The 27,828-nt window shown below is 38.6% G+C and overlaps 1 protein-coding gene and 1 pseudogene across 1 annotated transcript; one reads left to right on the top strand and one right to left on the bottom strand.

The window, feature by feature from the left end:
• On the bottom strand, positions 1-26,466 carry LOC134734855 (myomegalin-like). The gene is given in 11 exon segments (XM_063628221.1): positions 1-152; positions 10,368-10,495; positions 11,908-12,020; positions 13,360-13,497; positions 13,723-13,839; positions 17,377-17,468; positions 24,510-24,591; positions 24,758-24,787; positions 24,789-24,927; positions 25,618-25,805; positions 26,455-26,466. Coding segments are annotated over 11 exon segments (1,191 nt in total).
• LOC134731284 (insulin-like growth factor 2 mRNA-binding protein 2) lies at positions 19,981-21,954 on the top strand (annotated as a pseudogene).
• Positions 26,467-27,828: the final 1,362 nt, after the last annotated feature.

The following is a 27,828-nucleotide window of genomic DNA, read 5'->3' as shown; positions in this document are numbered from 1 at the left end:
TCAGACCTCAGAAGGGCTGTGTGCCATCCACCCTGGAAGCCTCAGACCCTGACACTGACTTATTTGCTGGTGACTATGGTGTGCGGCCTCCTCCTCAATACTGTCAGTGAACTCAGTGCTTGCATCTTCGGTGTCATCCCCTGCAGCTGCACCTGGAAACAAGTCCAGCAAAGAAAAGTGATTCCCTTCACAGATGGCTTCCAGACAGCAGTTAAATTATACTCTTTTTGCCAGCTGCCTCTCATTTCTTCGTTTCTCCATATACATGGAGAAGAAACTCTCCCTAGCCAGCAGGGCTGGCAAGAAAAATAGAACTTTTTGTATCACAGACACTTTCTTACTCATACTCAAGCCTGAGCCTCACAACATAAGCTGACTTTGCCTGCACAGACCCATTTCTAAGGAGCTGACTGTCAGACGCACTGGTTACCCCACTTGAATATCAAGAAAGCCTGAATTATTCCCCACTGCCAGGCTACATGAAAACTTTCTCTTCCATAGCATGCGTCCAACATGCCTAACTCTTTCCCCACCACTGAGTGCCTGGAAATTAGAGCTGTCCTGAATCTCTTAGAGGTATCTATTGTTGGGATCAGTTGCATAGGGTGACAATCTCTCTGAGGACTTCCCTCTGGGGGTCCTGTGTCCTAGTAACGTTCAGGTCTAGTCAAGATTCAAGACACCCAACGATTCAGTTGTTCCCTAATTTCTTCCTCTAACCTCCCTTCCTCCTCACCTCTCTCAAACTCTTATTCTATGCAGACACCCTTTGTCTGAAGGGTTTCTTGCACTGCTTTATCCACATGTGATTTAACTCATCCTTTCATTCTCCAGAGATGGACACAGCCACTCTAGGTCCCAAACATCTACACCTTGCTCTAAGGTACAAGTAGCTGCAGTTTGTGGTATGGGCAAAGGTCTGAGGGAGCACTGACCAAGAGGACTTTCTGCAATGACAGCAATGTTCTGTGCCAGTGTTGCCCAGTACAGTGGACACAGTCATATATGGCTATTGAGCTTTGAAATGCGGGTAGTATGGCCCATGTTTCAAAGCATTGAATTTTTAATTTTATTTTAGTTAAATTAACATATTTAAATGACTACATGTGGCTAGTGGCTACCCTATTGGACAGCACAAATCTAGGGTGTTTCTTCCTCCTTATATTGATTAAAATTAAGACTGTTCTTACATTTTAAGACCAAGAGCTATGTTTTTACATTAATGTATTTTTTGGGAAGTGTAGAAATTTATTATGGTTAATCTATTAAAGAAAATCTACTGTGACACTCACTGTGTCTTATAGAACCTCCCCAAATTAAAGAATCTTGAAATCTTGTTCTGATCCTAGCCTCAGCAACCAACCAGTTACAACTCCACTTCTGACCACTGATTAACCTGGACCTCAAAGAGATTAGGTGGTGTGTCCAAGGTTACACAACTAGCCCTCACAAGAGCTGCACCAATAAGTCAAGACTCTGGACTCTTAGAAGCCACTCACTTTTTCTTCTGGTGATAAATCAGATCTTTATCTTTGCTTCTTCCTCCAAGACCAAAGAACGTCTGTTGAGTTCAGACATCCAGGCATGAAAGGCTCTGCTTGAATCATGAGCATTCACTACCTAATGCAGATAAGGTAAGCAGGGGCAATTCACATCTACATATTTGCTATGGCCCAGGCTGATCTCACGGAAGTGATAAGAGGTAGTAAGTATGCTGTGATAACAGCTTAGGTTTCCTCATCTACATCATGAACTTTGTGTTAACTTTGGATCAAGGAAGGGTCCTGTTCAGTGAAGCCTCTACCACCTCTACCACTCAGCATCTTTAGAGGTCTGTGGCAGACAGTGTACAAGAGGAATTTCCAATACTTACTCATTCAAACCAACCCCAGAAACCATCTCATTCAGGATGCTAGCTGAGTAGAGGCGTATGGACACATTCCCTAATCTTTGGCTGCTTTAAAAACTTACTGAACCCAAGATACTAATTTACCTAGGACACCCATATCATGTTATGCTTACTTAGGAAAATCTTTCCCTGTACAACAGTAGGGATTACAATCTTTTGTGTTTTTCCAGCAAAGGAAATGAATTGTCTCACTCAGTGACAGAAAACAGACTGTTCACATTGTTTCTCTTTTGAACATGGGGCTAGAGAAGGATCCTGTAGTTGAAGAAAGCTCAGCTCTGTGAGGTCAGGATCCTCATCCCCTACCATTGTTGCTGGGTTGTGGAGTCAGGCTGGGCCCACATCCCAGGACCATTCCTGCCAGGTTCCAGAAGCGAGAATTGGAAAGGGTGACTGTCACTGGTCTTGAAGGTTTTTATCTGACACTTTCTGCCCTCCACTTATCTTTGGCAGCCTTTCTGGTGCCATGTCTGCATTCTTGGATAATGCTCCATCTTACTTCACTTAAGAGCAGGATGCTATGGTTCTGGCTTCATAAGGAATTCGATGGAGACAAATTAATGCTCATCTCATCTCGACACTCTGCCACACAGGGGTTTTGTTTCTTCCCCTTCTTTCTCTCTTTTTTAAACTAGCTCACAGTCTTCTTCCATTATGGCAGCTTTAAGGGTTGCTCAGCCTTTTACCAATTTGAATTAAAATGCTGCAACTTTTTCTCCCATGTTTGAGGGGTAAAGCTAAAAATTTATAGAAAATATGGAAATAAAAGAGTAAGTTATCTCATACAATGTCTTGTATATAAGTCAACATTAGACATCTTTTACTATTTTCCATTTTTTAAATAAATGAGAGAACTTCTGTTTTGTGAGTGATACCTTTTTCTAAACTTTTACAGCACAATGAAACACTGTCTTCAGAACTAACTCGGAATACTTTGAATTTCTAATTTAAAGGTACCTATGCTTTTATATTGATGACTCTTCTGCTTATTTTTTGATAAAATATAAAATAGTCTGCCACCTTTAGATTCTCTGAAAGCTAAGAATCTGTTCATTTAACTTGCTTCTTCAAGATTAAGTTTTACATGTTAGACTGCCAATTTTATCAAAAACTTTTATTTGAGGCTTCAATAAATGTTCTCAACTTGTGGTTCTTGGAAGTTTCTGGGCTCTGAACAATATAAAATGGTGATACCAAGATGTCCCCTATTTAGATTTAGAAGATTATTTTCTATCAGCTATCTAATTCTACAAAGTACACAAAACTAAGCCTCTGAAACATAAGACCATAAAATCCTTGGGTGAAAATGCAAGCATTATGCAAATACAAGGTATTCTTATCACTGAGGCAACAATTCATACTTTTGTAGAATTTTTTAAATTGAGTATGGCATAATAATTAAGAATATGAACTATGGAGATAGACTGTCTAGATTTGAATTGTGCTTTTTTTGTTAGTTATGTCACTTTAGGCAAGTCATAACCTTTCCATAACTAAGTTTCTTCATTTAATAACTAGGTTTAAGAGCATTATCCACTCCATACTGTTGTGAACTTTAAAGGGTTTGCTGATTTTGAAGTAATTAGAACAGTGCTTAGTACACAGTGTGTACTCAATAAATACCATCCTTAAACAGTATTATTATTATTGTTATTGTAAGTAAACTGAAGTAGTCCATGGGCTTATAAGTTGAAGGCTGAGAAAGTTGAAGGCAATGGAACCTAAATATCATCAGCAGAAGGAAGTTTTATACTTGATGTTACTATCTGAATGATCTTGACTGATTCTACCTGCACTTCTTCATTTCTGAATACTTGTTTCCCCAGCAGGAGGCTTGAAATGACACTCTTTGCTCTCTGCCTCACAGGACATTGAAAAAGTAAGGAGTTGTCAGTAAAGTAGGTTGAACTCTTTGGAATAGGTGCCTTACAAAAAGGATTAATCATCATTAAATGATAACTGTCTTAAAACTCCAACATGCATAAATAAGCCTTAGGGGAAACTTCATGACCTCTTTTTTTGTTTTGTTTTATTTTGCTTTAGAGATGAGGTCTGATTATGTTGCCCAGGCTGGTCTTGAACTGCTGGGCTCAAGGGATCCTCCCACCTCAGCCTCCAAGTAACTGTGACTATAGGTGCATGCCACCACACCTGGCTCATGACATGTTCTTTGTAATGAGTCCAAACTGGGTGGAGTCAAGACCATTTCCCCCAAATTCTACTCTGTAGCCATTATTATCTTCCTTTAAGCCATTAATATGGGGTCAACAGAAGAGGAGTGAGGTTTTTCCATATAGTTACTTAGAACATAGCAAGAGATCATATTTTATTAATTTTAAAAGGTGATCTGAAGAACTAAAACTTTAAGCATGAATAAGTTGGCAGTGCCAAGTGTTCTTTCCTTCAGTACTGGGCCCTTGTGTCTAATACTCCCAGCCCCATCTCACTCTGACTCCCAGGTACTCTGTCATGCGTTCATTACAAGAACGCTCACATTTTCATGTCATGAACCAACTATTGCTGACTTTAATGTTATGGTGCTGTATGAGAGAATCAAGGAAAAGAGGCCTCCTATCAAACTACAAATTCACCTGCACACATTCCCTTCAGGATCATAAGAAAACTATTAAGATTCTATATAGTCCTCCATAATTTCTGCTAAGAAATAAAATTCTCTATCTAGACAGATTCTGATCATGGAACACAAGTGGTAGAAAACTGCTGTCTGCAGTCAAACTCCTTTATGGTGTTATCTTTGTCTTTAAATTCCAATATCTCTTAAGTAGCCTTAGGGCTTTCCAGCTCACATGTTTCAGAAAGTAGCTGTTTTAAGTGACTTGAAACGGCCAAATCATAATCTAAAACACTTTTGCGGGTATGAAATCCCACTAAAATTCTGGAAAGAGTTTCTACTTCTCCAAAAGGGTAATTATTCGATATAACTACAGTCTTCTATCCTTAGGCTAACCAAGGCACATGTAAATTAGGACTCCTGGGCAGACCAGGAGATATGACCACTGCACCTATTTTGTGATGCCATAGTTCTGTAATGTCAATAAATTCTTCCTGCTCATGGTCTCTTTTTTTCTTCAGAGAACACAAGAAACAGGCTTTTCTAGGAATGTTTAGAGACAGCACTACCCACTGCAGTTGGCTCCTCAAACGTCTGTCATGCCTTCTGCTATTCTCCTACAGCAAAGAAAGCAAGGAAGGGTTTTTAAGGTAAAGTAGCCTATGTCACATTTCTGGGGAAAGTGTAACACTGTTTCTTTAGTCTCACTTCTTTGAGAGGAGAAAAATTCGAGTTTCTTCTTCCTTCCTTTAGTTAAATAAATACTCATTCTACAAGCCTTGCTTTGACTTGGAATTTAGTAAATAATCAATAGACTGATTCTCCTATAAGGAAAAAAAGATACAAGCTTTCTCTACTTCTTTTTTTAATAAATATTTTAAAAATAAAACCAAATAGTTTCTGTTGGCCTTTGATAATTTTATTGGATCAATAACAATTTTTTGTGTCTCAACTAAGATAGTTAAAATTCTAACACTTATGTATAAAAATTACACTCCATTTTAGCACAAACGTTAACACAAATTAACAGCACAGTACCATGAAGAAATGAAAAATATACAGCTTATTTTGGTGGGGAAATGGTCCTGGAAATAATGTAATGCCAAGTTTCTGATCATTTAACATATCACTCACCTCCTTCATCTGATGTTATGAACCACTTTATTTATTTATTTATTTATTTATTTATTTAAGATGGAGTTTCACTCTTGTTGCCAAGGCTGCAGTGCAATGGCATGATCTTGGCTCACTGCAACCTCCACCTTCCAGGTTCAAGCGTCAAGTTATGAATCACTTTAATTCTTCTCAACAACCCACAAAATTTTAAGTGAAAACTAATTAGACTTCATGGACACAGATAGAAATTCATAATTTATAAAATGTGCTGATATATGCACATGCCGCCAAAGGTTATAGATTGAGAGAGAGGTCACTATCTTGGAGCTATGACTTTAATTATTGTAAAAAGAAGCACTACATATTCATGTCATATACTAAAAGTAAACCTGCAAGGAAGCCAATTTGGTTTATGTACTTAAAACCCCTATTCTTCACATTATTTTAAATACAACATGTTCTGATGTTGCTGAACTTTCTATTTTACCCTTCCAGTTTAAGTAAGAGCAAAACAGTATGATAAAGATTTTTACTTCTGGAATTTGATTTTAAACAAAAAGGGAGAGTAACACAAACATAATCAGTATGTCACTTTATAAGTTTAATTATTCTTGTTTGAAACCTGGTAGAATTAGTATTGTCAGGACCACAGTTTTGTGTTTCTTTCCATTTCCCATTCTTTGTTGGAGGCAAATTATGATGCTATTTTTTATTTAGAAAATTCATCTTGGCCCAGGTGAGAACACGGAGAAGTTGAAGACTTACCTTCTGTTAACACTTAGATTACTTAAAAGCAACAGGCTTGTTATTTGATCATAATAAAATGTTTTAACAAAGCTACTGGTGCAAAGGGTGAGAAGGTGGCTTAAATCCACATTCTAAAACACATTATAACTGAAATCATTACCCTACAGAAATCACTCCAATATATTATCCTACTGACTCATTCCTTCTGTTTATTACTGTATTGCCACATTGGAGTTCTGTATTTCCAGCTAGTCTTTCTACAGTACAAATGGTTCCACACTGCCAAAGAGAAAAGAAAAGCTCACTGAGCTTTAACCCTGAGAGAACTGAGAGAAAATACTCTGTGCTGGTATCTCACAGGATACACCTGGAAAAGAAAACTCATTTCATTTGTTCCATCTCTAGTACAATCTCTACAAGGTAAAATGGAAAACTCACTTTAAGTGTGTGGGTTACTAATATTTCTTCCTAACCTCACAGGAAGTTTGTTACCTTTCCTTGAAGGATACTGACTGTAAACCTGCAGAATACTACATAATATTCTATTTGAAAAGGCCACTTGAGCTTTGCAGGGATGCCAAATGTCAATATTTTGTGACTGTTTTATATGAAAAGATCATGAAATGAGAAAACAAGTTTATCCTATCAATGGGAACTAGAGTTTTCTAATACTACCTCAAGAAAAGCAAAGGTATTATTCTTCTCTCTAAGGCTTACAGTCCAAAGGAAAGTGACTTTAGGTAGCTCAGTCAACCTTTATTTCTCAATGAAAAGGACAATTTTCAGTATAATGTGATCTGCTCCTCCTTTCCACAATCAGAAGACTCCAGATCCAACTGGAAGTTCAACATAGAGAGAACTGAAATCAGTTTTCTTGAACTGTTTTTGAAGCTATGAGCCAAACATCTCATGACCCAGACACTGAATTAGGAGGATGAATGAGCATAAAAGTGATAGGTTTTTTATGTATATCTGCCACAGAGTTTACTTATGTATAAACTGTGTAAATAGAATATACTAAAGAACCCTCAAGGAAACTAATTCTTATGATTAGGAACTCATATCCTCTACAGGTTAAGATTTTCTGGATCCTTAATAGATCTCTTGCTATATATAATGTAATAGAAACATCTTTTAAAAATATAAATAAGGAAAAATGTATTTCCTCTAAGAAGCAAAGGTACTGAAAATATTACTGCTGTCCACAGCTGAATGAAGAGAAGAGGGTGTGGAGAAGGTTGGGTGACAGATAAGAGTACACACTATAAAGGAAAAGACTGACCTACTAACATAGTCCTATAATGTCTTTTCAAAAAAGTTATAACTTGGCTATCTAAAAAGACAACATCAGATGAATGTTGATTTATACTAGGTACTAATAATCATCAAATTTTCAATACTATAAATTTCAATAGAAAAGAGTTTAGGGACAATATCTATCTAAGGACATTTATTTCACTCATTAAATAAGTCCTCTTGGAGGTTCTTTTCAACTCTATACTTCTAAAACCTACAGACTTCATCTACCCTGAACTCTTACAACCATTACTCTGCATTATTTGCTATTATTCAAAAGGGAAGCATGAGAAAAACAAATTCTATCATATGGATTTTTTCTCAATTTAAGTTCTATGCTTCCAATTAAGCATGGCCTAAGTAAAAATTTACTTCATTATTTTTATTTGAAGATTATTTTTACTCAAGCACAAGGTTCTATAAGCACATGATGCTTTATCTAAAATTACTGTCATGTTGAAAAATGACTGTCAAAGGTAGAATAATCCAGTATGAGAAAGAACCTGTGCTCCTGAAGAGAAAATGGAATATTATATCATGCTAAATATTATTAAATGATGTGTCCAACACACAAAGTTGTTAGACCAGCAAGCTCTCTCCAGATAACACTGTTTGCAAGCCTCATTCCAGCTATCTAGACTAGAAAAAGTTAGTACCATATTTTAGTCACATTTATGACATTAAAATCAGACTTTTAATTTATCCTTCTATCAATCTACTCTTGCTGGAAGTTGACAGAAGTAGGAGTGATTATTAACATAAACTGTAATCACTATGAGCCATTCGAAATCAAGAATCACCCAGAGCTGAATCTTAATAGCAGACTCAGAAGGCTTCTTTGGTCTATTAGTAAAATTAAAGAAAGATGTTCCCTAAATGCCTTGTCGTAATGACATGACAAACTAGTCTTTGATGGGTTGACATTTCTACAGCTCCATTACCTTCCTCTTTGCTTCTGGAAAGTTACAAAAAATTTTGTGCAAGAAAGGGTCTCTTAAAATTGGGAGACTGAGAAAAGTGGACGGATCGGCCTACACTTCCTATCTCCTTCCTTAAATGACTCCTTTTTCCTCAAAAGCCATTGACACTGAAATGGCAGATCCATTAAGAGTAAGGCTTATGGCTATCAATCTTTGGCAAATTACTTAATCAGAAGATTCCAGAGTGCTTCCCCAGTAGAACATTTTCTCCCTGTCTGCTCTAGTTTGACTGATGCTCTATCCGTTATAGACACAGCTAAAGTTACAAAACCAGATGAAATTTAGAATGTAATACAAGCCATGTCAACATGTGAAAGAAATAAAGTGTCATGTAAAAAAAATGGAAGGAAAAAAATCATTGTGCCCCACTTAGTTTAGAAAGGGTATTCGGTCACATTTATTGTGCTAGAAAGCCTCAATCCCTGTTCCCAAATTCCGTGTTTAAAGTAACTGAAACCTCAGCTTCTAACCTAGGAAACTTACAACCAGAGGAAATAAAAACAAATTCATGATGTTGAACTCACAAAGCTGCAAAGCAATCTTGGTTACTTTTCACACTCCTGACATTTAAGACATCAGAAATACAATCTCCAGTGCCCCTCTCCTTATACCTGTCATGTTGCCACAAGAAAGCATTGAGACAATGATTAAAACTATAAATATACATCTGTAACATTTCTTTTTAAACTATTCAAACACTTCAAAGCCTGAAGCCTATTACTTATTTTTGTATGGAGAAATGTATGCATACTAAATAGTGAAAAACATAGGACCCTATCTAGTGCCACAAATGGAAGAAGCAATACCCTCATCTGGCTATAATGAGTTATTTGGTGAAACACTGAATGTAAACAGGGATACTACATTTGAAATTATCTTTGTAAACAGAGAATTCTGACTCTGGAAGACCATTCTAGAAGTCATGTTCTGACTAGATAGCATCACCTTAGTTTAAAGAAACCTAAAGGAATCAGTAAAGAACAAATTTTAAGTAGAACTTAATCTGTACCTAATCTAATTTCACTTGTGTACAACAGTCAACTCTGAGACAGTATTGGAGGTAAAAGTTGACTATGATCACTTTCATAGTTTTTGCCTCTGTTTTTTAACTTGGCCTTCTCAATACCTGCAGTCTACTATTACAAGACTACTCTCCTGGTTTTGATTACCTTCTGATAAGGATTGTATCACTTTTGCAAAGTCATTCTTACAGACTCTCAATCTCTTTCCCACTCTCTCATCTTAAAACTTGTATGCTTTTGATTTAAAAAATGCTCTCACTCAAAGAGGAGTTGACTGAATGGCAAAAATAATACACACACATGCATTTATGATATGATATGGAACATATGAAATGCATTGTGAAAGTGGGGGAAGAATAAACTTTATTGGCCCACAGAAGGGATGAGGGAAAGAGAAGGGGCTAGGGATAAGAATGAATAAAAATGGAAAAACTAAAACAGAATGATTTAAAATGTGCAAATTCACTTTGCAACCTCCACCATTCAATTTAGGGATTGATACGTATGTACAGTGAGATCCATGTAGGCTAAAGTGAGTTTCACTTTGTAGTTGATGCTACTTGTACCAGTTCTATCATTAGTAAGTCACCGTTTAATTCTGCCAAAATCAGACAAGGATCTTTCTGGTTAGTGCAAACAAGGTTTTCCATCCTGGGCTGCAGTCTGACCCGCCAGTGCTCAGTAGGCATGCTTGTGATGAATTCGCACACTTTCCGGTTCCCCACCTCCAATGGCGGCCAGGGTCTCCGGCCTGTTTAAGCGCTCCAGGCTTCTTCCAAGAACTTCTTCTAGCCGACTGCGTAACACCTGAGCCCCTTCCAGTTCCACCTGCAGAGTTCGGTCTCTCTCAGAGCTGATTAAACATGCCACACGGAAGGAAAATGGATTAGCCATCAACTGTAGTGAGTCCACATTTGTTTCCAAAGAACCATCAATACCACTTTGAGCCACACGACTTTGTAAAGTAATTGTTCTCCAGGACACAATAAATGAATGTAGTCTTTGTGTGGCATTTGTGTTCACTGTTGATAGATTAGTAAGGACTGTTCCTTTTTTTAAAAGCTTGCCCCTTATGCTGGATTCTGGGCCAATTTCACATAAAATTATAGCTCCTAAGACTTACCTCACACCCCTATAGCCCAAACAAGAGAAATTTCATTATTTGGCTAAAAGCTTTTGTTTCTGAAAAACTAAAACCCAGGACAAACTAAGTATAAACTGGAGCAAGACTGAGCCAAGTAGAACCATTACTGAAGATACTTGTTTTCTCATTTGTTACCAAACTTGACGGTGGGATGGTGTGCTGAAAAGGAATCTGGTTCATAAAAACTAAAACTCCAGAGGTTCTTTAAAAAGTAACACAATCAAGTGGTCCTATCATACCTTTCCTCTGCCTTCATTTTCCTGGTAGAAAGAAAACATTTTTAAAGCCCAAAAATAAATTACAAGAAACTGAAGAGCAAATAATAACAATAATAATTGAAAAAGAGGAAAAAAGGCTAGTAGGGAAGGCAAAATGAGAAAAAAAAATGAAGAGAATAGAAAATGATCCAGACAGGTACCATATATGTGACCAAAAATCAAGAGGTGGAAGAAAATATATTCATCATGATAGTTATCGGTGGTCCCAGGATGATATTAGCTATCCCAATTAATATATTTTCTTTGATGATATTAAATGAGCATCAGTGCCCATTATAGCCTTACTTTTTTTTTTTTTTTTTCCAACAGAGTCTTCCTCTGTCGCCCAGGATGGAGTGCAGTGGTGTGATCTCGGCTCACTGCAACCTCTGCCTCCCAGGTTCAAGTGATTGTCCTGCCTCAGCTTCCCAAGTAGCTGGGACTACAGGCACGCGCTACCTCACCCAGGTAATTTTTGTATTTTTAGTAGAGACAGGGTATAGCCTTATGTTTATAATAGAACAGCCTTTAACAAGACATGGATCACAGAAAAGAAATGAACATATTTTGAGTGCTTACTGTATTCAAGGCATTGTTTTAAACACCAAAGCTGTCTTCTTATTTAATCTCTGCAATAGCTGTGTGAAACAGGTGCTATTCCTGACTTAGGATTTTGACACTGAGGCTCAGAGCAATCCATAAAACAAATGACAAAGTGGGTAGCCCCAGTAATTGTCCATGTTTTTTCTCCCCTTTCAGTATCATAAGCATCTGCACTTAATGAAGAATAAAAGGCATAAAAAGAATAGTAAAAGAAATAAAAATTTCAATGAAGAATAAAAGAAAAACCAGCCACTCTCTTACCTCTCTGGATGGGCATGGAACTTCACCAGGCTGCTATAGAGCTGTCTCTCTGCTTGTAAGGCCTCATTGATCTGACTCTGTTCATCTACTAGTCCTTCTAGCATCAGCAGCAACTGAGAAGAGAAGACAGAAGAAGCAATACGCAAATGGCACAGTGAGACATGAAGCCACAGTTAATCCCGAGAAACAAGAAAATGCATTAGCATGTACCATGACTTAAAAAGCCCACTGTCTTAGTTCTTAAGCTTTTGATACTCTTTTATAGTTTTCAAATCAGTGTCATATTATCTTTTTTTTATCTTTAAAACCTGTAAGGTAGAATTCAAACATACGAGCAAAAAGAAGAAAAAGGAGAGAGAAGCTAGAAGCACATGAAAGCAGCTAAGAGAAAGGAGTAAGAGGGAAACCGGACAGGCAAGAGGGAAATGTATATAACAGGACTTACTAGTAGTCTTCATTCATTCAATTAATATTTACTGAGCACCTTCTATGGGACAGACTCTGTTCTAGGTTCTAGGGGAAAGCTTACTATCTAGTGGAGGAAAAAGACATTCATAAATCATAGATGTGTGTCATTGTGAGTGTAATAAGTGCTATAAAGATAATGAGCTATGATAATGTATAACCTACAGAGTTGTTTAACGTAGAGTTAAAAGCCAGAATGCAGTGGGGTGAGTAGTTAGTGAGACAGATGATAATGGAGACAGGGAGTACAGACAAGTAAGTCTTTTGGAAAAGTCTGGCATTGAAGAAAGGTTAAATGGGGCTGTAGCTACGAAGAAATTTGGGGCAATGCAGGGGTTTCTTTCTCTTTCTTTTTTTTTTTTTAACTGGAAGAGATTTGAACATGGTTAAATGCAGATAAAAGAGAAAGATTCAGTTGTGAGGGAGGTGACTTATGTATGAGTGTGAGGGATAACTATTGGTATGTGTCCAAAAGAACTGCTACTCTTTTCCAAACTACAAATATCAAAAAGGGGCATCTATAGCTGCTACCGACCAAAGTAGGAAACTTTAGAGCACAGTTTCTCTGTGAAATACCATCAACTAACCCTCCAGAAATAGCTGAGATTGACAGCTTTACCATGGTTAATTTCACAGTAGAAAAATAAAGTTTGAGCCAGGTGTGGTGGTGTGCACCTGCAGCTCCAGCTACTGAGGAGGCTGAGGCAGGAAGATTCCTTGAGCCCCAGAGTTTGGGGCTGCAGTGAGCCATGATCGTACCACTGCACTCTAGCCTGAGTGACACAGTGAGACCCTGTCTCAATGTGGTGACTCATGCCTGTATGTAATTCCAGCACTTTGAGGAGCTGAGGATGATAGATTACTTGCAGTCAGGAGTTCAAGACTAGCCTGACCAACATGGTGAAACTCCATCTTTACTAAAAAAAAAAAAGAATACAAAAAAATGTAAATAAATAAATAAATAAGGTTTATATTCCAATAACTTACCTGTTGTCTTCGGTTTTCTGAAATTTCTTGACCCTGGGATTCTACTGAAGCAACTTTTTCCCGAAGAAGTAAGACTTCCTGGGTCAGGCATTCCATAGCTGGTATGTCTTCAGGATCAACCAGTTGCATTTGCAGGTCCTAGAAGTCAGAAAATAAGTGTGGATGTGAAAATAGTAATAAAAGGATTATTCAGCAGAGGAGCACGGGAACAAATGTTCTTGAAATATTCTGCCTATACTTTCAAATGGGATATGGATAATCACTGGCCAAGGAATTTGATGTGTGCAAATATTGTCTGAAGAGGCCCTACAGGTATTCTGAGCTGTGAACATTTCCAGTGGTCTTTAAAAAGTTTTGAAAGACCTTTATGAGATCTTCTTTAATCTGTATGTTCCTGGACAGAGACTCCATATCAGCAGCCTGCACCTGCAGCTCTTCTTCTTGCACAGCCATCATGGACTGTAGAGCAGAAAGTTCCATCTGTGAAAAGAGGAAACAGTATCTGCCATGTTTACATTTTAACACTGAGGCAAATGCTTTTGCATATCATATCACTATCAGCCAGTAATGGAAAAGAAAACAAGAACATGAATAGGGCTCTACAGCATCAAATCAATAATCCATGCAGTATGGTAACAAAGGATGTTTTATGGGAAGGTGTCACAGTTGTTCTTAATGATGTCTTCCACTTTAGCTGGCACTATGAAACACATCAAATTTGTTTAACAAGCTTATTATGATACTGAAAAAGAATGGTCACTATTAGCAGAAGCAAGAAGAGATGAAGTTTTTGTGTATTTCACCTAACAGATGAAAAAAATGATAGCATTAGGATATCTCCATTTTGCAACCCTTAATGAATTAATGGATAAGGCATCAAACAGCAACAGCTGCTAACATCACGAGAGATCACCAAACATTACATGCCTCCTGATGGAAGAACACGCCACCACCTATGAAGAAATATTGCCAAAAGCTGGCACTACATGCCCTAAACTTTCAGTGTTCTCACCAGAAAATGACATGTACTTGGTTATGACAAAGTTCATTAAAAAATCATGATAATAGGCTGGGCACGGTGGCTCATGCCTGTAATGCCAGCACTTTGGGAGACTGAGGTGGGCGGATCACGAGGTCAGGAGTTCGAGACCAGCCTGACCAACATAGTGAAACCCATCTGTACTAAAAATACAAAAATTAGCCAAGTGTGGTGGTGTGTGCCTGTAATCCTAGCTACTCAGGAGGCTGAGGCAGGAGAATCACTTGAACCAGGGAGGCAGAGGTTGCAGTGAGCCGAGATCACGCCATTGCACTCCAGCCTGGCAACAGAGCGAGACTCCATCTCAAAAAAAAAAAAAAAAAAATCTTGATAATAACCATAGCTGCTAACACTTACTATGCCCCGGGGGCTCTAATAAATGCTTTGTATATATTTAATCCTTTTAACAAACCGAGTGATCTGGCTCCTGCCTACTTTGCCTACTTTTCCTACTTTAATATCTGCCGGTTTACTGCCCATTCATGATTCCGTAGGCACACTAGACTTTTTCTCTTCTAGGAACACCAGACTTTCTCTTGACTCGGCCTTTACAACTACTACTCCTTTTGCCTGTAATATCTTTCCCAGGGCTGCCTCCTTTTCATCCTTAGGTCGAGGTTACGTGTCACCTGCTCAGAGAAGACTTCTTTGGCCACCCTATTTAAGATGGTCTCCATCCATGTTGCTTTCTATCATTTCCCTCATATCACTTACTATACTCTATAATTATAATGTTTATTTATTTATTGTCTGTATCTCCCCAGTAGAAATTAACTACATAGAGCCCGAGACCTTACTGATTTCATTCACTACCTCATCCCCAGCACTAGCCCAAGCTTAGAGAAGGTCCCCATATAGCTAATGAAAGATTGAGTGAATCCTCACAACAATCCTATGAGATAACTACACTTTTATTTGTACATAAGGTGACTTCTTCTACTCTTCAACTTACAGACAAAGTGATTGAGTCTGAGAGAAATTAAGGAACTTGTTCAAAAATCCCAGGGCTTGGGGTGGGGGGAGGGGGGAGGGACAGCATTAGGGGATACACCTAATGCTAAATGATGAGTTAATGTGTGCAGCACACCAACATGGCACATGGATACATATGTAACAAACCTGCACATTGTGCACATGTACCCTAAAACTTAAAGTATAATAATAAAAAAAAAGAATTAAAAAAAAATCACAGAGCTGGCTAGTAAGTGGTAAATCCAGAACGTGAACTCAGGGAAGCTGACTCAGAGCCACTAGGCTATAATGTCTTTCCTGTAGATACCAAATATCCATACAATCTTTATGGTAAGGACAAGTTATTTTAAATAAACTCTTCAAAGGAATTTAGCAATAGCTAAATATCACTGACTCAAAATATCTATTCATAGGCATTACAATTTCATGATCCTGAAAACAGGACAGAATCAAAAAGTAACATTACTCTGGATTTGATAAATGTGAGAAAAACAGGAAGAGGATGTGGAAACTAAAATATCTGATATGAATACTCAGATAATGGCTGAGGTAGAACCACAAAAAGGAAGGGAGGCTAGGGGATTTTTAAACTGTTATTTCTTAAATGCCACACATTCTCATATCCTGAAAACTAACTGAGTCATAAAACATGAGTCTGTTTGGAAGCAGAAATATGGTAATGAAATCAAAAGATAAAATATGATAATTCCATCACAAATACAAACACAGGTTTTATATTATAGATCTAGCTATGGCAAAAGGTAAAAAAAAATAAGAGCTATTTGGACTAGCTAGCTAAACTGAATTTAGGAAGCCATGACATTGACTGATCTTCTAAAAGAGATGCCAACATAGTAACAAACAAGCTTTTAGTTTGTCTGTAACTCTGCGCTGTGGTCCTAGTATTTCTTCAACATCATAGTTGAATACGCGACTAGCTGTGGAGGAAAGGCAGGGGGAAGAGAATCTCTAAGGCTGAAAGGCCTCTTCTAAAAAAATTGATGAGAACTCTAGGCTAGAGAGAGTTAAAGCATAAGGTGGGAAAAATGTGCTCTGGGAAATGCATCTTCTTAGGAAGTATGTGAAGTCACAAAAGGCTTGAGTTTGAATCATAGCTCTAGCATTTATTAGTTGCATGACTATTCTCCACTCCCATTTTAAAAGAGAAATCAGTGTTTCAGCTTCTTCATCTGTAATAATTGGGCCGACACCACTTACTTTGTGTAGAGTTGTGAGCAGTAGTGCTAATTTAAATACCTAGCACAGTACATTGCACATGAATACTTGATAAACACTGATTATACTCAAATTTCTCGTTTAATGTTTCTAAAACTAATTTCACGGGTCTAATGTCATAACTCTAAGCAGCAATCACACAACGCTTCCCTTTTTCACCAGTGCTTTACAATTATTATTACTATTATTATTATTGTTGTTGTTATTGTTATTATCTTCGAGGCGGAGTTTTGCTCTTGTTGCCCAGGCTGGAGTGTGATGGCACGATCTCATCTCGCTGCAACCTCTGCCTCCCGGGTTCAAGCGATTCTCCTGCCTGAGATTCCCGAGTAGCTGGGATTACAGGCGCCCGCCACTACACCCAGCTAATTTTTGTATTTTTAGTAGAGATGGGGTTTCGTCATATTGGCCAGGCTGGTCTTGAACTCCTGACCTCAAGTGATCCGCCCACCTCGGCCTCCCAAAGTGCTAGGATTACAGGCATGAGCCACTGCACCCGGCCTTTACAATTATTTTATTCCAGTTAGCAATGGGGAGAGAGGGTTACATTTTTCCAGCACTTAATAAGTTTTAATGGTCCCAATCTTAAAACAGGAGCATTTTTTTGAGATAATGTATATATAAAATAACATCTCCATAAAGAAAAAAGTCATACCTGGCATTTGGACTCAGATATTACACTTGGAGAATTATATGCTTTTAAATATAAACTGTTTTGAAAGAAAAAAATAATAGGGATTTAGAAATTAAGACTTGACTAGAAAACTCACCTGACTTTCTCTTTCTTTGTTAGCCGTGAGTTCAAGTTCTGCTTTGGCATTACTCAGTTCTTTTTCCAGCCCTGCTACTGTGTCCAAGTCTCCTAAAATGAAAATATAGCACTAGTTTTAATTGCTATTAACATAATGTGATATCTGCTGCCTCCTTTGAGTAATTTACAGAGGACACATTCCAATAATAAGAAAAAAGAAAAGATACACAGATTGTTCTTTGTAGCATTATTTATCGTAGCAAAATACTGCAATCATCCTAGATGCTATAAAGAAAAGATTGAATAAACTATAGTATATTCACAGATGGCACTATATACTGCTGTAAAAAAAGAATAAGGATGATCTTTATGAACTTTTATGGACTGATTTTGAGATTCTAAGAATATGTTAAGTAAAACAAGCTATGTGCTTAAGAATACATCCAAGGTAGTAGGTTTTATATTAGGAAAAAGGGGAAATAAGAATGTACATATATACATCACATATACACAGATGATTCATTTGCTTATTTTTGCAAAAAGATATACGGGAAGAATAACCCAGAAATGAAACTGATTACCTGCAGGAAATGAGTGGAAACAGGAGAGAATGTATAGGGAAATATGGGACATCTGAGTATATTGTTTTATATACTGGAGTTTTGAACTGTGTAAATATTTAATTTTTAAGTGTAAGTCAGCTTTACAATTAATGAGAGAGAAAATGTCTAAAATTGAATACTAATATAAATAAAGCTATATAGCAAGTAGATAATAAAACTACCCAGAAGATAATAAAAAAATTAATCCAAATAATTTTTGAACTCACTATTCTAAGTGAACACTGTCAGTGCAAAATATCCTAAGGATAAAAAAATTACAAAAAAATCTTAAACATTACTTAATACATTTATTATTGATGGTGGTATTTATGTAGCAATTCTGAAACTACTTTTGCATATTATAGTATTCTGCAAATGTGTAAATATTTTGAAACATATTGATGCTATAAGTAACCAGGGCTCTCGAGGAGATACAAATATGAAATGAGGGAAAAAAGAACCTATATTGGAATTACAGAAATCAGTATCAAATCTTCATTATGTATACAAATACGCACATACATACTTAAAAATATTCATTGCTAGCTCTGTTCTCTTGAAAGGGCCTAGAAGCAAAAGGCATTCATGTAGCAATGAACATATCTTGTGTCTGGATCATAGTTTCTGAATGCCATTACCCACCAAAAGGAACCGGGGAGCTCTTTAGGATAATGGCTGACTCTGGGACTGAGGCAAGTAAAGCAAAATTTAATCATAGAACATCTTATTGTGCCAGAAACTATGAAACTATGCTAAAAAAAAAATGATGGGGATATGGCAAAGGCTCAGAGAAACAGCTTGATGAGGATCCCACTGACCAATATGGGTTAATTTGGGCATTAAAGGAAATAATGACCAAAATCAATAATATAATGATTTTTTAAACTCCATATTAATAAAAACAAATGAAGTATAGAAATAAGTAAAGGACAGCTCTTCTTTATAAATAATACCCACAAATAAATAAAGAAGAAATTTTACAAACAGAAAATCATAATTTTTTTTTTTTTGAGACTGAGTCTTACTGTCTTCCAGGCTGGAGTGCAGTGGGGCAATCTCTCCACTTTCCAGGTTCAAGCGATTCTTCTGCCTCAGCTTCCTGAGTAGCTGGGATTATAGGCATGCACCATCAAGCCCGACTAATTTTTGTATTTTATAGTAAAGACAGGGTTTCACCATGTTGGCCAGGCTGGTCTCAAACTCCTGAGCTCAAGTGATCTGCCTGCCTCAGCCTCCCAAAGTGCTGGGATATAGGCATGAGCCACCGCGTCCAACCCTGAAAATCACTATTTTTAAACTACCAACGTAGTTTAAATTCAGCCAGCAGATCGTTTATATACTAAAGGGGAATAAACCTTTTATAATAGAGAGATTTGGCAGCTACAACCTTAACCAAATGACTACATTTAATATCACTAAGGATGACACAAACTGATTATCATGCAATGATGTGATGCACTAAAAAAGATGTCACCCAGGCCATGCGCGGTGGCTCACGCTTGTAATCCCAGCACTTTAGGAGGCTGAGGTAGGTGGATCACTTGAGGCTAGGAGTTCTAGACCAGCCTGGCCAACATGGCAAAACCCTGTCTCTAAGAAAAAATACAAAAAAACTAGCCAGGCATGGTAGCACATGCCTGTAGTCCCAGCTACTTGGGAGGCTGAGGTGGGAAAATCGCTTGAAACCGGGAGGCAGGCAGGCAGGCAGGCAGACAGGATGGACGGGAGGGAGGGAGGGAGGGAGGGAGGGAGGAAGTCATCCATATGGTACTCCTGCCAAAAATGTTTAACTGGAATCTAACCATTAGGAAACAATCACAGCTCAATTGAGGAATATTATCTGGCCTGGATTCTTCAAAATGCCAATCTCTGCCTCTGCCCCCGGGCTGGCCGGGGGGCTATGGTGGGGGGAGCCAGGCTGAGGGTGGGGGTGGGTGGCCGGTGGGCGGAGGGCGAGGAGGGGTGGCGGAGGAGGAGGAGAGACAAGGGCAGCGAAGGAGAGAAGGGCAGCGGAGGAGGCGAGGAGCGCCGGGTACCAGGCCGGGGGAGCCGCGGGCTCTCGGGGAAGAGACGGATGATGAACAATCTTTACATGGGGAAACTGAGCCCCACCGTTACCGCCGACGACCTCTGGCAGCTCTTTGGGGACAGGAAGCTACCCCCCGCGGGACAAGTCCTGCTCAAGTCCGGCTACGCCTTCGTGGACTACCCTGACAAGAACTGGGCCTTCCGCGCCATCGAGACCCTCTCGGGTAAAGTGGAATTGCATGGGAAAATCATGGAAGTTGATTACTCAGTCTCCAAAAAGCTAAGGAGCAGGAAAATTCAGATTCGAAACATCCCTCCTCACCTCCAGTGGGAGGTGTTGGATGGACTTTTGGCTCAATATGGAACAGTGGAGAATGTGGAACAAGTCAACACAGACACAGAAACCATTGTTGTCAACGTCACATATGCAATAAGAGAAGAAAATAGACATGGAGAGGCTAAGCGGCTATCAGTTTGAGAACTAGGCCTTCAAGATTTCCTGCATCCCGGATGAAGAGGTGAGCTCCCCTTCGCCCCCTCAGCGAGCCCAGCGTGGGGACCACTCTACCCGGGGAGCAAGGCCACGCCCCTGGGGGCGCTTCTCAGGCCAGACAGATTGATTTCCTGCTGCGGATCCTGGTCCCCACCCAGTTTGTTGGTGCCATCATTGGAAAGGAGGGCTTGACCATAAAGAACATCACTAAGCAGACCCAGTCCAGGATAGATATCCATAGAAAAGAGAACTCTGGAGCTGCAGAGAAGCCTGTCACATCTATGCCACTCCAGGGGGGACTTCTGAAGAATGCCACATGATTCTTAAAATCATGCAGAAAGAGGCAGATGAGAACAAACTAGCCGAAGAGATTCCTCTGAAAATCTTGGCCCACAATGGCTTGGTTGGAAAAGAAGGCAGACATTTGAAGAAAATTGAACATGAAACAGGGACCAAGATAGCAATCTCCTCTTTGCAGGATTTGAGCATATACAACCAGGAAAGAACCATCACTGTGAAGGGCATAGTTTGAGGCCTGTGCCAGTGCTGAGATAGAGATTATGAAGAAGCTGCGTGAGACCTTTGAAAATTATATGTTGGCTGTTAATACGCACTCCGGATACTTCTCCAGCCTGTACCCCCATCACCAGTTTGGCCTGTTCCCTCATCATCACTCTTATTCCCAGAAGGAGGTTGTGAATCTCTTCATCCCAACCCAGGCTGTGGGCGCCATCATCAGGAAGAAGGGAGCACACATCAAACAGCTGGAGAGATTCACCGCAGCCTCCATCAAGATCGCCCCTGCGGAAGGCCCAGACGTCAGCGAAAGGATGGTCATCATCACCCGGCCACCGGAAGCCCAGTTCAAGGCCTAGGGATGGTTCTTTGGGAAACTGAAAGAAGAAAACTTCTTTAACCCCAAAGAAGAAGTGAAGCTGGAAGCCCATATCAGAGTGCCCTCTTCCACAGCTGGCCGGGTGATTGGCAAAGGTGGCAAGACCGTGAATGAACTGCAGAACTTAACCAGTGAAGAAGTCATCGTGCCTCATGACCAAATGCCAGATGAAAATGAGGAAGTGGTCATCAGAATTATCGGACACTTCTTTGCTTGCCAGACTGCACAGTGCAGGATCAGGGAAATTCCACAACAGGTGAAGCAGCAGGAGCAGAAATACCCTCAGGGAGTCGCCTCACAGCGCAGCAAGTGAGCCTCCCACAGGCACCAGCAAAACAACGGATGAATGGAGCCCTTCCAACACCTGACAGAATGAGACCAAACACAGCCAGCCAGATCGGGAGCAAACCAAAGACCATCTGAGGAATGAGAAGTCTGCGGAGGCAGCCAGGGACTCTGCAGAGGCCCTGAGAATTCCAGGGGCCGAGGAGGGATGGGGAAGCTCAGCCAGGTTTGCCAGAACCACTGGGCCCGCCCCTCAGCCCCCCAGGGCTTCTGCAGGCTTCAGCCATCCACTTCACCATCTACTCGGATCTCTCCTTAACTCCCACGATGCTATCCCTTTTAGTTGAACTAACATAGGTGAATGTGTTCAAAGCCAAGCAAAATGCACATCCTTTTTTTGTAATAAGTCGTCTCTGTTCGTGTGTGTACATATTAGAAGGGGAAGATGTTAAGATATGTGGCCTGTGGGTTACACAGGGTGCCTGCAGCAGTAATGTATTTTAGAAATAATATATCAAATAACTCATCTACAATTTTTAATCAATCGTTAATTTTTTTTCTTTTTAAAGAGAAAGCAGGCTTTTCTAGACTTTGAAGAATAAAGTCTTTCTTTGGGAGGTCTCACGGTATAGAAAGGAGCTTTGAGGCCACCCACACAAAATTCACCCAGGGGGAAATCTCAAAGGAAGGACACTCACAGCAGTTCTGGATCACCTGTGTATGTCAACAGAAGGGATACCATCTCCTTGAAGAGGAAACTCTGTCACTCCTCATGCCTGTCTAGTTCCTACACCCATTTCTCTTTGCTTCACAGGTTTTACACTGGATTTTTGCATACTGCTATATAATTCTCCGTCTCTCTCTGTTTATCTCTCCCCTCCCTCCCCTACCCTTCTTCTTCATCTCCATTCTTTTGAATTCCCTCATCCCTCCATCTCAATCCCGTATCTACGCACCTCATTCCCTCTCAGGCAAAGCAGTGCTCTGAGTATCACATCACAGGAAAGGAACAAAAGCAAAACACACAAACCAGCCTCAATTTACACTTGGTTACTCAAAAGAACAAGAGGCAATGGTACTTGTCCTAGCATTTTGGAAGAGGAAAACAGGAACCCATCAAACCAACCAATCAACTAAACAAAGAAAAAATTCCACAATGAAAGAATGTATTTTGTCTTTTTGCATTTTGGTGTATAAGCCATCAATATTCAGCAAAATGATTTCTTTTTTTAAAAAAAATGTGGAGGAAAGTAGAAATTTACCAAGGTTGTTGGCCCAGAGCATTAAATTTACAGATTTTTTAAATGGGAAAAACACACAGAAAAAGCTACCTCAGGTGTTTTTTACCTCAGCACCTTGCTCTTCTGTTTCCCTTAGAGATTTTATAAAAATGATAGTTGGAGCATTTTTAAATTTTTTTTAAATAAAAATTAGTTGGAAAAAAAATAAGGTATCAACTGCCAGCCTGGAGAAGATGATAGTCCAAGTGTGCAACAGCTGTTCTGGAATTGTCTTCTGCTAGCCAAGAACCCATAGGGCCTTCTTTTGGACAAACCTTGAAAATGTTTATTTTTTAAAAAAAAAAAGATGACAAAGAAAAACAGAGAGAGATAATATTGGAAATGTCCTGAATTTTAATAGGGTACATGCCATTAGGACTTTTTGCGCTAAAGGATGAACATGTACTGTTTTACGTGAATAAGCCATTATACCACCAGACGGCAATGCCAGTTTCCTCTACTGCAAAGAGTGTTCTGTGACAAAAAAGAAAAAGAAAAGAAATATATCCAGCTAACAAGAAAAAAAAATGCGAATCTCACTAAAGAAAAAAAAGCTAGACAATTGTTCTAGATTAGAGACTAAGAGACACGACAACTAAGCACAATGCATAACCCCTGGGTTGGGAGAAACCAAAGTAGCCATACAGAACATTATGGGGACAACAGGAACTCTGAATGTGGACTGTATATTAGATACTAAGCCTATATCAAGGTTAAATTTTCTGAGTGTGATAATTATATTGTAGCTATGTAGGAGAATGCCCTTGTTCTTAGGCAATATTCATTGAAGTATTCAGGAATAAAGTGTCATGATTTCTGTAAGAAATTCCCCAATGGTTCAGAAAATACATTACAACTACATATGTGTGTGTAATAGAAAGAAAAAAGGCAAATGTGACAGATTGTTAATAACTGGTAAGTCTGAATAAAAATGTCTATGAGTATTCACTATACTATTTTTGCCACTTTCCTGTAGGTTTGAAATTTCCAAAATAAAAAACTTTAGGGAAAAGTACACTTTTTTAAAAAGGCAAATAAAGAATAAATAAAACAAATCCAACATTCTTTTACTCTTTGATTAGTGTAAAGCTTTCCTACTAGAGAATGACTACTTGTAAGACTTTTCTAAACCATCCCCTGAATGGGGCTAGGCTTGGCAAATAACTCAATGTACACTGCCTACCCTTCCTAACAGTTTCATGTAGGTGATATCAAGTTACAGTGAGTGGCCTCAGACTTGAAAGATACCCAGAAAAAGGTGTCAGCTCATGGCCCTGCTGTGCAGGATTGGAACCACTACCTCCTGCATTTCTGAATCCCTGCAAAGCTATCTGAAAAGGAGAATAATGATAGAGTTTCTCTGGGCCAAATTGTGAACCGAGAGCAATGACCTCAACTCAACATAAGGTAAGGACAATTCTTCAGCCTTTCAGAGGAATTCCTAACTTATTTGTTCCATTAAGGTAGGAAGAGAAAAGATTCTTGGCCAAACCTATAGATACGGAGATTACTAGAAGGAAAACCAAGAGAAAAACAAAGTCCCTTAATGAAATGAAATTTGATACTTACCTAATGTGGATCTGGGTATGCTGACATCCTCTTTGGCAGTCAATGAAGTGCTATCATCTCTGGAAGGTATCTGCATTGAACCCTAAAAAATTGGAAAAGTCGGGGGAGTTAGGAAGATGCAGGAACTATGACCACAATGACAGTACTGAGAATATTGTCAGAATTTAATATTAAAATTATCAAACTTACACCTCAAATGTAAAAAGGAAATGGAATCAGCATGAATTATCTAAGTCTATAGTTCTTACTTGATCAGTCTGTTCTCCAAGAGGGGGGGCCAATGGACGTAACTTCAGCTTGCTGGTTAGAGATGGGTCCTTGGGACATCAGGGAGTCTCTCCCTCCTAAATATTGGTGCAGGGCCTGTAATTCTGAATTTCTTTCCATTAAGGCTTGCACCATCTTCTCTCTTCTTGAAAAAATAAAGAATTTACTTCTTAAATTTGTGAAATTAATATACCCCATACTATTATGAGATTGTTTATTCTCACCATGACCTCTGAAAAATGCAATCTTTTTTCCTTCTTAAGATAACTCAGATTTTACAAAAACTAAGAAAAAACATGTTGAGTGTAAGTTTTCCCATACCTTGACTGGAAATGCAAAATATCACTCAAGTCTTAATAATTTAGAATCAAAATCAAAACACTCACAACCCCTACTCCTTTCTCTCAAAATGATCAGATTATTAAGGAAAACAAAATGTATGTAGTGAAGTTAATGGATACACGTATTGTTTAGGCACCCTTCCAAATACAAGGTTTTCAAGAAATGTTTCATACTTTGATGATTAATGTAAAACTGTGGTCTAAGGCCAGGTGCAACAGCTCACACCTATAATCCCAGCATTTGGGGAAGCCAAGGCAGGATGATTGCTTGAGCCCAGGAGTTTGAGACCAGCCTGCGCAACACAGCGAGACCCCCACCTCTAAATAAGTAAATAAATAAATAAAACTGTGGTCTAGGTAATAAATAGAAGGAAAGAAACTAACAGAGTTGACTGTAAAATATATAAATATACACACATCTATAGTCTGCAAATGTTTCCTAGTTGCAGACTATAAATGCACTACGTGATACTTTTCTGATCTGTGCATTAATCCTTACTTGGCTTTCCTGCTCCCTGGTGCTCATAGACTGAAGCAGGCCTTGAATCTCCATTTCATGTTCTTGTTTGTTTCGATCACTTAGAAGGTCCTGCAGCATCCTTTCCTTTCGCTGTAGACGCTGGCACAGCTCTTCTGCTATCTCACTGTGCCCTGGTCCAAGTTTGCAGAGCAATGTTGCACTAAGATCCTAATGCAGAAGGGACACTGTAAGTTTCTGGAGGAAAGAACTGCCTCTACTAAATATCAAAGGGCTTGTAAGAATGTATCATAGAAGAAGGAGTGTGAGATTCTTGAGAATAAGTATCATATTTTACTCATTTTTGTTTTACCAGATCTAGCATAAGCCTGGAACAGAGAAGTCTCTAAATACATGTCCCAGGAATGAATACAAACCATACAGAAAACTATCTCTAGTGGCCACTTGCATACATATTGTCTTCTGAAATAAGTCTTTTTCCTATTTGTTCAGGGCATGTAACAATTAATGTTAGATGAGGATAAATGGACACTCAGTTCATTTATTTGTTTTCTCCCCAGTGTAACTTTATAGGGGGAAGCATAAAACAATAAGCTGAAAGGCATACTAAACACTATATTTGCTATCATAGCGATGGTTTCTATTTCTGTACTAACCAACGGCACACAGTGGAGGAAACAGAGGAGCTATACTGCCTAGGTTGATACTGGATCTGCTACTTATTAGCTATGTTAGCTTGGACAAGTTACTTAGCTTCAGAAGTCTGTTTCCTCCTCTATAAAACAGGGATAATAGAATGTGCCTCATGGACTTATGAGGATTCGATTAGTTAATATCCATTAAGATTTTAAAACAGTACCTGACCTAGCATGAACACTATAACTAATAAAGGTTAGCTATCATTTTAAAGATGCAATTTTTAGGTCTCATTAATTTTCATACAACTTCTTTGAGAAAATTAATTGCCAACTTAAGCTTCTAGATGTGGGGAAAAAAAATCCCAGTGAAAGTCAATGACTTGCCCAGGCACAGAATCACTTGTACCTGGAAAATCGCTTGTACCTGGGAGGCAGAGGTTGCAGTGAGCTGAGATCACACCAGTGCACTCCAGCCTGGGCAACGAGAGCGAAACTCCATCCCAAAAAATAAAATGAAATAAAAGAATATCAAGCAGCCAAAGAAGCAAGGAAACATGACACGTAATGAAGAATCTAATAATCTAGTTGAAATTGACACACATGTTGGAAACAGCAGAAAAGGACATTAGAGCAGTTATAATTGTATTTTAATTAAATGGAGAGGTTGAAGATTTTTTAAATATCAAATTCTGTAGATAAAAACTATGATTTACAGTCCGAAATGGAAGAAGGCACTGGATTAAACATTGCAGAAGAGAAGATTATTGAGCTAGAAGGAATAGAAGTTGAAACTAACATAAATGAAACAAACAGTAACAAATTACTTGAAAACATGAAAGGACCATCAGCATAAAAACTTTAAACACCCTAGTATAGGGCTAAATGGAATCCCTGAAGGGCATGTAGTGGAGAAGAGAGACAAAAATATTTAAAACATACTGGATGAAAGATTAAGGAGCTTCATGGCAACCATAAACTTCAAATATTACAGAAATATGATTATCCTAAGAACAAGAAACATGAAGAAACTTAACTAAGGAACATCTTAATCAAATCCATCAAAACCATTGATAAAGAGGAAGTTCTAAAAGTAATAAAAGGGGAAAGAACATGTTAAATATAGAGGACTAAATATAAGGATAGCATAAGATTTCTCACAGGAAACTTGACAAACAAGAAGTTTGCAATAGTTTTAAGGTAATTAAAAAAAGAAAAACTATTGCCTTCAATTCTACACCTGGCCAAATTATCTTTCAAAAATAAACATGAGAAAAATATTTTTGAAAAGAAAACAAAATTATCTCAATTTGCAGATGATGTGATCCAATATATAGAAAATCCCAAATAATACAAATGCAAACATACATACATGCACACAGACACCAGACACACACACACACACACACACTACTAGAGTTAGTCAGCTAATTCAGCAAACTTTCAGCAAACAATCACTTGTGTTAGCAATGAACAATCTGGGAAGAAAATTGACACGATGATTTCATTTATAATAGCACCTGTAAGAATAATATGCCTGGGAATAAATTTGTTTGAGAAGATGCAGTACTTGTACACAGACAACTACAGAACATTGC

This window comes from Symphalangus syndactylus, chromosome 12 (assembly GCF_028878055.3).
Source record: "Symphalangus syndactylus isolate Jambi chromosome 12, NHGRI_mSymSyn1-v2.1_pri, whole genome shotgun sequence".
Classification (NCBI taxonomy): Eukaryota; Metazoa; Chordata; class Mammalia; order Primates; family Hylobatidae; genus Symphalangus; species Symphalangus syndactylus.
Note: the sequence above shows the minus strand (reverse complement) of the source record. Positions and strands in the feature narration are given on the sequence as shown.